The sequence below is a fragment of the Musa acuminata genome, chromosome BXJ2-5 (assembly GCF_036884655.1).
Source record: "Musa acuminata AAA Group cultivar baxijiao chromosome BXJ2-5, Cavendish_Baxijiao_AAA, whole genome shotgun sequence".
Classification (NCBI taxonomy): Eukaryota; Viridiplantae; Streptophyta; class Magnoliopsida; order Zingiberales; family Musaceae; genus Musa; species Musa acuminata.
This window is the reverse complement of record NC_088342.1, coordinates 34,321,995-34,332,500: the sequence shown is the minus strand read 5'-3', so window position 1 is coordinate 34,332,500 and position 10,506 is coordinate 34,321,995. Positions and strand designations below refer to the sequence as shown.

Below are 10,506 nucleotides of genomic sequence, written 5' to 3'. Positions count from 1 at the left end.
TTAATCTCCAAAGAATCTTGAGTAGCAGATGAAACATGATAACGATACAATAAAGAAATATTATGAAGGCATTGAGCTAATACCTAAAGCACAGTATGCAAAATTAAAGTTCATTATAACATGGAAACATGTAAAAACAACATGAGTGGAAAACAGAATATTGTATTACAGTCCAATTTTGTTTTATTAAATCTTAAATAAGTGGAAAATTTTGTCCACAAGCAGGTTTCAGATTCCTTTGAACAAATGTAAGGGCATCTTGCATATTTTTATGTTCACAGGGTTTACCTTACATGTCAACAAAGTAGAAAATAGCCTATATATTTAGAGAATATCGATATATCCATATTCTTCCTTCTTAGACTGGATTGAAATAAGTTTAAAGAACTTCATTTGTTTAGAGTTAGACATCGCTGACATTACATTCCACACAAAATCACATGCTTCACACCACAATTACCTGCATTGCATCATTACCAGCACTGTGTAGAGTGCAAAAAAGAAATATAAAATCAATTGAGATATTTTGTAATTTAGCATAACATTGAATACAGTATAGCAAAAGATTAAATCACAAATATTAATCTCAAAAAAAGGAAATTTTTTGTATATCAATGAAGTGGCAAATTGATGTCACAATCAAAATCTTATGTATGGTCAATTGAAGGATAAGGACTAACAATTCAGTACAAATGCAAAATGATCGACTGTTCTGATGAAGGGCTTAAGGAAATGTGGCAAGCATTAGTAACACAATGACATAAGCGACATGCCATATTCCTAATAAGAAGTTGATGGTTGTAGTTAAATAATGATTCCCAAACTTCTTCAGCAAACTATATTTGCTTCTATCTATTAGAGGAATTACGTTGAGTATCCTATGCTACAAGTCAAGGGGAAAAATAAAACTGCTTGAAAAGTTTCTCAGATAATGTATTCCAACTGAAAATCAGGATGAAAAGGCTTTGACAGGTTGAGACTTGTTGTTCACCTAAATCCCCCAAAATTTGAGACATTAGAAAACCATCAGAAATTGGACTGGTGTCCATGGTTCAAGTATATCATAAATTCAGCAACTAAAGTCCCCATCCATCTCTGATGGAAGACTGAGAATTGATCTTTCATCATATGAAGCTCAAAAGTGGTGTTATCTCAAAAACAATGATTTAAAAAGCCCTAGGCACCAAAAGGCACCAAGGTCTCAAAATGCTCGAAGCGCTAGGCGCTCGCCTGAGCGAAGCGAGATACTCTAAAATATTAAAATATTAAAATATATAATATAATTAAAAAAATATGATTATATAAATTAAAATATAATATTAAATTAAAAAGATCTAAAGTATCGAGTCACATTATCCATTTTCTAATAACAAAAATATTAAAAGATTTAAAACAATAAAGTTTAGCACCAAAGTCAATCATCATCATAATCAACGTCGTCATTCTCAAACATATCATCTTTCTCTTTCTCTTTCTCTCGTCCATCTTAATCAAAATATATTTCCTCTTCAATAGTGACAGGAGATGAGTTGAGGTTTTTGCACTCATTTTTCCCTTCATCATCTGTCTTGTACATATTTGTAATTCTCCACCACTTAAGACTCTTGCCACATCTCCCCATATCAAGCTGTCATCTTAAAAAACAAGGTCATCTTCGGCATCTTCCAAGTTATTTCTCTCACCAACCACTCATTTGAATCATCAATGTCTTGTAATGAGATTGGGTCAATGTTATTTCATAAATCATAATGAACCTTCAGTACTTGATTATACTTTATATAAACAAAATCATGTAATCGTTTGATGCTCTAACTAATTTCTTCTCTTTTGTGAACTTATCATATCATATCATTTAAAAATATATTAATACATCTATCTAAAAATATTCTATGTTCGTTACGTGCTCAAAGACATTCTCGTTTTGCTTATAACCTGCAGCACTACATATCAAACTAAGAATTTTGATAACTAATTACTACAAGTTCGAGATGGAATTTCTAAATAAACTCCACTATTCAATTGTAAAATTTATTTTATTATTAGTAATAACATACTATATATGAAATTAATTATATCAATTTATTAATACCTAGGGATGTAGGTGTCTTAGATCGAAGTATCATTGGAATTCCAAAAAGACCATTAAATTCTTATATAAAGATAATTCATGTATGATCTTATCTTGCATCTCAAGACTTGGAATCAATTTTGCAATGCACTAATATAACTCATTTATAACTTCTGCATCAAACTCAACGAAGGTGTTCTTATAAAAGAATTCTGAGTACAAATAATATCTTGTTGCTTGTAATGAATGATGAAGTTGATAATTCTATCATTCGTCAATGATCACAAATATTTTCTTATACTTTTCTTTATTTTTATCAAAAGACTTTTGAATCATCTTCTTTGCTCTATCCATAGCCTCGTAAATAAATCTCATTGCAGGCTTCTTTTCATTATCTGTCAACTGAAGGACCCGAGCAAAAGGGCTCATTACCTTTAATATATATAAACTATAAGATTTTAAAAGGATAGCATTAAAATGATATCATTGGCTCTCTTGTCTTTCACTTATTTTATCCATTTGCTTGTCATCCATTTCTTCGAGATAAACATGTTTATCGGGTTATGTTTTTGACAATGCACGCACTGTAATGTCAAGAAAAAAGTAGCAAATCGAGTAACACCATATATCACTAATTCTTTATTACCTATGACTTCTCTCATCATATTCAAAGCCACAATAAGATTATAGAGAAATCCAACGACAAAAATTATCTTTTTTAAAGTCTTCTTGATTTCAAGAATCTTTCTAATATCCTCCAACATTAAATCAATGCAATGTACTGCACATATAGTCAAATATAAGTGTTATCTTTTTGTTTCAAGTAATTTACCTAAGACAAAGGATAACGAAACTAATAAGACTTAGGAGTCACATAGTTCTTCCATTCAAATTGGAGACAGAGTAATTAAAAAATTAAAAAATTCAAAGATAAATCTTACCAGCTAACACATAGTTTCTTCCATTATCGGTTATAACTTAAACGACATTTTGTTCATCACTTTATTCCACAAACTTGTCAAGCAAATCATGTATCTTTTCTCCAAATTTTATAAAAGATTATGCATAACTTCACAAATATGATTCCTAAATAACAGTTAACCATAAAATTAATTATATTCCTATGTCTCATATGGGTCCAAGCATCTAACATAATAGAGCAACCTTGCATTACTCATGATTCTTTGTGGCCCTTTAATAAGTCATCTGTATAATCCAACTATTTTTTCAATAATGAAACTTGCATCTCATAATAACTTGAAGGTCTTAATCCACTATCATATCTTCCAATAGCTTCAATAATCTCCTTAAAATTGTCTAAACGGCAAGTATTAAGAGGAAGGCTAACCTGATAGAAGAAGCGAGCAATGTGTTAAATTATTCTTCTTCTTATTTCCTTATCATAAGTATCACATATATTTATTTGTCTTAATTTTACTCTTACTTGCCTTATTGCTTCTATGATCCTTGATACATATATAAATTCATCTGTCCCTTTTTACCTTTCTTAACAACCATGGCTTGTTTTTCTTTTCTGTTATATACTCTTTTCCCACTTAGATTAACACTTTCAGAATAATTTTCTTCATCATCTCTAATATGTTCAATATTATCCTCATAAAGTCTTATAAGATTCATTCCTTTGTATTTTGTTTTCAATCATATAAGCCAATGGATCTTCTTTTACATCAGGTGGACACTTCTTGCAAGCTAATGCATTCTTGAAATTTCCTACTAGATACTACCTTGTACGAAAAATACCACCTCTAGTAGTCTTATCACAAAAGATACAAGTAACTACATTAGGATCTTTAGGATCCTTTAGATAATTATATTTCCAAGCAAAATCTTTTCTTGAATTTTTTTAAGAATCTTTTGAATTGCTTTTGTACATTAATCCTGAAACCCTAATAATTATTTAAAATAAATAGAGATTAGTAGTATAAAAATCTAAATAGTATATTATTAATCTAAATAAAGATTACTTTTTTGTATAGTAGTTGATAATCTACTATTAACAATATATTATTTACTATTAACCGTAGTTAGAAGGGTAGAAAAGAATTGTTAATAGTAATTAGAGAGGGAGAAAAGTGTCACCGATAGTGGATAGTGGGGAAGGAGAGGACAATAGTGATGGAGGAACTATCGAATGACAATGGCGGCGAAGGATGCTACGGACGATAGTAGCAACGGCGGAGGAAGTTGCGAATGATAGCCACGGTAACGAAGGACACAACAAACGGTAGCGACAACAATGGCATAAACTGCAAATGGTGACATCGTGGGTGGAGGAAGCTTCAGAGGTGTCCATCGGTGGTAGAGGAAGCTGTTGTCCTCTCCCTCGACGGTGGAAGGAACTGCACACGGAAGTAGCGACAACAGAAGGAACTACACACAAAAGCTAGGCCCTCAGACTCATCCATCAACGATAGAGGAAGCCTCGGTCCTATGCGTTGACGACGGAGGCAATGACAGAGGAAGCGTTAGCGGCGAATGCAGAACCTGCACTAGGGTTGATGGTTAGGGGTCACGTAGGGGTACAAGGGGTGGGTTTTGCAAATACAGTAAAAGAAAGTAGCAAGTTGCTTCATTCAATCGAACAAGACTTAAAAGTCTGGTTCGGTTGCTTCATTTAAACCGGACGCTTGCCCAAGATGCTTGGGTTCAGACGAGCGCACTAACGACGCTTCATTGAAGTGCGTCGCCTGGTCGACCCTTGAGGCACTTGGGCCTTGCCTTGCCTCACCCGAGCACTTAGGCAAGCACCCAAGCACCTATTTAAATCGTTGCTCAGAAGGAAAAGATGCATCAAGTTAATGCTAAATTTAGGGAACCTGATGGAAGATATAAACATGAAGATAATATTTTTAAAAATCAACAATAGCAGCCAGAATGATCATATGCAGCACATAGTAAGAAACTACGTGGGAGTAATAACATATTCAGTGGTAAACCAAAATCACAGCATACCTTATCAGCTGCAGCTTGTAATGTAATGTGGTCTCCCCATTCGCCGGATCTGTATAACAGTAATTGGTTAATAGTGAATAGAAAGTTGCTTATCCACAGAAACAGGCTTTTTTTTTTTTTCATAAAACTCGAGTCATGAGGCTGCCATCTCCATGAGGCCTAATATGGGCAACTTTTTAACCCCATGTAAGGGGTAGTTTTCTTCATGATTGAAACTAATGGCATGTAGCTTGCATCACAATTTTGCATCAAGACCTTCTCACTAATTCAAATAAAACAATAAATAAAGTTCAGAATTTGAAGTTAGAAAATCATACTTGGCCATTTTCTTATAGTAGCGCTTGTACTTCATGGGGACATATCCTTCATAGAAAGCATGGAATTCCTTAAGCTGCATAACAGAAGATGTAAGAATCACATAAATGTCTCTCTATGCCTTAAGAACATAAATCCTGCAGTTCAGCTTTTAAAAAATGAGAATATTCTGATAGATGAATAATGAGCAAAGGTAACTCAAGTAAACTGGATAATCCAGCAATTCAACAGCCTGCCAACTTTCAGCTCAGCGATGAGAAAAGAATGCTTTTTACTTATATCGATATGAAGTAAATTCTCAGAAAATAATTAAAATGTAAAAGTAGCTACTCTTCCATGCAGTTAAGAGTAGGAAGGTAAAAGACTATTCAAAAGCTGTAGAAAGTGGAAAAACCTTTCATATAGAAAGGGTTTCAACATAAAAGCAACCACTGTAACGATCAGCCACAAGGAGTCTAAAGATGTAATTTACTGATAACATAATAAGCAAATATAATTGGATAATCTTAGTCCAACCTGCTTTACTATCTCTTTCCGAACATGTTTATGATATTCCGAGGATCTGTATAACTGATCAGATATTGCACGAAACTGCAAAATGAACAACAAAATTACTGGAGTCTCAAATGCATTATCTCTCTATCATTATATCAATAGCTAATGTAAATAGCATGGTTGTATACAGACCTGACAATTGCCATCCCCAGAGACCTTAACTTCATATAGGCCATAAGCATTTAACCTAGCAGAAAAATTTGCTGACGACTTAAATTCACAACACAAATAAGGATCAATAATAACTTTGGCATAAAATAAGCACTGATTGTATTTTAAATAATAATTAGCATGAAATGCTCTTTCTATTTCATTGTATTTTAAATGAAATTGTGTTCCAACAGAACAGATACAGCATGTACATTCTCTAAATACATGTTAACATATGTGATGAATTTAAAGAGTAGGTCTTGAACAGGTGAAAAACAGATGAGCCTCAAGAAAACTGATTGAATGTCAAGGTTAGTTAAAGTAGCATCCTTATGGGAAAAAGAAATGAGATAGGTGAGCCAGAATCCTCTATATAGGCTGATACGCATGTTAATGTCAATTCATTTTATGAGATGTTGAGTGTTCTAGCCTCCCAGTTGTAACCTCCCCTGCATGCTTTTAAACAAGCTCAGCAATAATCTTATAACATCTAAATATATGTTAAATCTACATATCTCGTGTCAAAATACTTAGAGGAAACCAGAATCTAAGAAGCACAGACGTGCTTTTGGTGGACGTGCTCAGATGCGTCGACACATTTTCAGGCTTGTCTTTTTTTATTTATTTGCGTTTCCATTTGTGGGATATGACAATGCTCCCGCACGCTTCAGAGTCTACATGGAGACAGATTGTTGGCATCAGAAGGAAAGAAATATGGAAAGAAATCTAGAGATTGTCACATGAAAACATATATCAATTATATCTGGAGATTGTTAAATATTATTTGATGTCCTCAACCTTTATTTTGGATACTTACATTTAGATAATTTTAATTGTTTCAACCTGTATGATAATATTATTTGTTTACATTTCTAAGTTTATAAAATTGAAGTATATATACTATAAAACTCATGTTAATTGAATATTATATATATATATATATATATATATATATATATAGAGAGAGAGAGAGAGAGAGAAATACATGTGTCCCTGCCGTGTTCGTCGTAATTTTTGTTTTTTAAATGGCATGTCGCTGTGTCCGTGCTTCATTGTGTTTGTGATCGTGTTCATATCCATGCTTCTTAGACCAGAATTAAGCTAAATTTAAAGCAAGCATCTAATATCATGGAAAAGAAAACATTTTTCATAAATTTTCAGTGGAGTAAAATATAAGTATTCTCTAACAAAATGCATTATGGTATTAATTTCCAGTCAGGTACAAACTAAAAATCTACATGAATTAGCAACATCAACATTTATATGAAAATTTTTCATGTTCAATGAAGTTTCAATGAAGGTACCTTTGGAGAAGCCGCTGGTGATCTAGAGTGGCATCACTCAAGCTGGGAATAAATGTATTTATCCGCGGAACATGCTACAAGAATTTAATTTTCCAGGAAGTATCAAATAAAAGCAAAACTACCTCAACAAAAGCAAATATAAAACCCAAAAATTGCATATTAATGATTCAGAAACAATTTGCTTGAATAAACAGCAACACAAATGAAGTCCGATCTTTAGATACACAAATTAAGAAGACCAAGGATCTTCAGTTCTTGTCCATAGGTTGGCATTGTTATACAAACTAGTCATTGTATATAAATGGTAGCTCCTCTAGCTGCTTATACCACAAAATGAATAGAATAGCAGACAGAAAACCTTACAGGAAAAATAAATATAACTTAAAAGAATCAAATGAGTATTAGGTTAGTGTAGTAAACATAACTATAAATGAATAGTTTCAACTAGCAACTGGATAAAGTTTGAAGGAAAAAAGGATTAGTAGATGGCAAATTTATCAGATAGATAAGAGGTCCAAAATTGATTGAAAAACAACTATTACATGTTTATGAAAATCTTTTATAGGACACTCAATACTGCATTTGTAAGATGATTTTGTGTAAACGAATTCTCACAACAACAGGTCAACTACTAATTCCAGGAACAAAGAAAATTTAAAAAAATAGCAATTACATACAGGCACTGAAGCCAGATTAGCAAGGCGTCTAGAAACTGCACCATCTAACTTTTCATATTCTTCTGAGAGAACAAGCGCAATCATCCTATCATCATCAGTGTCATTGCTGTGGCTGCTTAGACCAGTTGCTGTAGATGGGCCAACTTCATTATGAACTATATGTTCCATATGGAAACCTGAAGAGGAGACGGTTCATTTGAGTAAAATATGTAGTAAATGCAGGTTAGTGGAATGAACAATGTGGCATTAAGTGAAAAACATAAACCAAAAACCCTTAATTGGCCAGTCCTCTCACTGGAACAATATATTCAGATAGAGTCAAAGTACTTCATATAATGTGTTCAGTAGTTTTTAAAGCTAATTTAAAAGAAAAAAAAAAGTCTAGTCCCTTCATTTGGCAGTAAGCATATAACCAATGAAAGATTGGTCCTTGGACAGAGCACTCGCAATATTCTCTTTTGGTGTTAATCATGCGAACAAACTTCCTAGAACCGGATCAGTTGCCACTGATTTTTTATAGAGTATCTTGTAAACCTGCTTAAGGTTAGCTTTCTTGAACATCGTTTTGGAAAAATTATTTTTGACTTGTTCAAATAGATGCTGTAGCAGATATAAACCTTTATGTTAAGAAATTAGGCGAACAAACTATTCATAATGCATCATGAAGCAGTTCTCCATGGCTCTAAAGCTTCCACCACAATCCTTCAGCGACGACCAGCTATACTCTCCAAAAAAAGCAACATAAAACGAAGTAAACTGCTGCTCCCAGTGCCACGCACATTCTTTTATCAGGTTCAAGATCTACTCTGTTGCTACAACTGTCGGGTTTGTGTATCAATATATCCCAGGGAGACTTCAAGTCGAATTCAACGAGTTAAGCTCGTGTCCTGAAGAAATCCCTAAAGCAGCAAACATATCTGCGTGCAATGTCCTATCGAGAAATTGGAACCTGCACCGACTCATCCTGCGACTGACATGCTCGACGCACATGATCAAAGCAACCGCCAAATTAATCATCCCTAGATCCCAAAAAATATTCCTCTCCAGAATTCACCAACAATCCAAACCTCCAAAAACAATTGGAATCGACATTAACCTACAAAAATTGAATCACGATCCAAAAAGACAAAGAGAAGGAAAAAAGGCACGGAATCGGAGATCGAACAAGAACCAAACGAAAAAGGAAGACCGAATCCCAATAACCAAGAACGAAAAGGAAACAAAGAAAGAATCGGAGAAGGGTAAAGGGAGAAGAAGCATATACTTAAGGAGGATTCTGATCGATCAAACGGCAGCAGAATGTGGTTCGAAAGGTCGCGGTACCAAAGGAGGAATTCGTCGACACGCCTACCTTTCCTTCTCCTCCTCCCTCCTTATATATTACCTGCGCAAACCGCGTGCCACAAATAATTAAATAGATAAGAGAAACAAACCTTCATACGTAGCTTACGATAGAGGCAGATGCCCATGCGGATCCCGCACAACGACAACAAAGTTTTCCAGTAATGGAGCCGGTAGCTTTCCCGGGTACAAATTCTGAAGACGTGTTGCTCTTATATCTGTTTGACGTCCGTGAAGTCGGATGAAGAGCGTGCGTATAATTTATGTATGCGAGCGGGAGGAGGGAGGGGCTCGAACTGTGCATATCTTGTTTTCCTTTTCCTTTATTTTTGGCGATTTTTCGGGGGAACAAATCGGGTTTTTCATATTAACCACAAAGAAGTGAAGAACCATATATTTTTCAAATAACTAAATTTTCATTTTTATAAATAATTAATTGTTATTGAAATCCAGCCAACTGAACCTAATCGGTTTTAGTTCAATAGCAAAAAATACTATCATTTTCCATTATCATTCTTCCACAATAAATAAATACAAATATTGTAAGGTTATTAAAAATATATAAATATAAGCTTAAGATAAAATATAAAAATAATTTTTTTATCGTTTTTATTTTCTAGGCATGTGAAAATCTTTTTAATTTATATTAAAACTCCTAAAACTCTCATAAAATTTACTTTATAAACCCTTAAAATTTATAGCAAGGTTGATAATTAAGATTTGTGGGATTTAAACTAGTTAGAGCTTGCTTATAGTGTTATTGAGTGCAATTACAATGTTTATGTATTTTAATAAAAACGTTATAAATTTATTTTAAAATATTATAACCGGATAAGGTTTTACTCTTGTTTATTCTTCTGCAATAAACGAACATGAAGATAGACCTAAATTTAGGGTTCCCAATTATTTTGAATATGACAAGACCTTCTTAATTTGCATCCAAAACCAAATAAACTCTCATATAAATTATTTTATAAAATATTACAACTTATAATAAGATTGATAATAAATATTAGTAAGAATTTTAACTAATTAAACTCGATTAAAATATTTTTAAATAAAGTTATAGTGTCATGGTATAATAACAAAAAGATAATACAAATATATAACTAGGTAATTATCT

General features: G+C 33.1%; 1 protein-coding gene across 2 annotated transcripts in view; it reads right to left on the bottom strand.

Annotated features, from left to right (window-relative positions):
* LOC135612646 (OVARIAN TUMOR DOMAIN-containing deubiquitinating enzyme 12-like) overlaps positions 1 to 9,430 on the bottom strand; it is a 10,570-nt gene extending 1,140 nt beyond the window's left edge. Inside the window, exons 1-7 of one of the 2 annotated variants that reach the window (XM_065109184.1) lie at positions 9,307 to 9,430; positions 8,043 to 8,218; positions 7,366 to 7,439; positions 6,044 to 6,098; positions 5,873 to 5,947; positions 5,359 to 5,432; positions 5,042 to 5,090 (exon numbers count right to left, since the gene is read on the bottom strand). In XM_065109184.1, the coding sequence (XP_064965256.1) occupies positions 5,042 to 5,090; positions 5,359 to 5,432; positions 5,873 to 5,947; positions 6,044 to 6,098; positions 7,366 to 7,439; positions 8,043 to 8,210 (495 nt within the window). In that variant the 5' untranslated portion in view covers positions 8,211 to 8,218; positions 9,307 to 9,430. The remainder of the gene's footprint in view (positions 1 to 5,041; positions 5,091 to 5,358; positions 5,433 to 5,872; positions 5,948 to 6,043; positions 6,099 to 7,365; positions 7,440 to 8,042; positions 8,219 to 9,306) is intronic. The other variant, XM_065109186.1, reaches the window with a different exon arrangement.
* Positions 9,431 to 10,506: the final 1,076 nt, after the last annotated feature.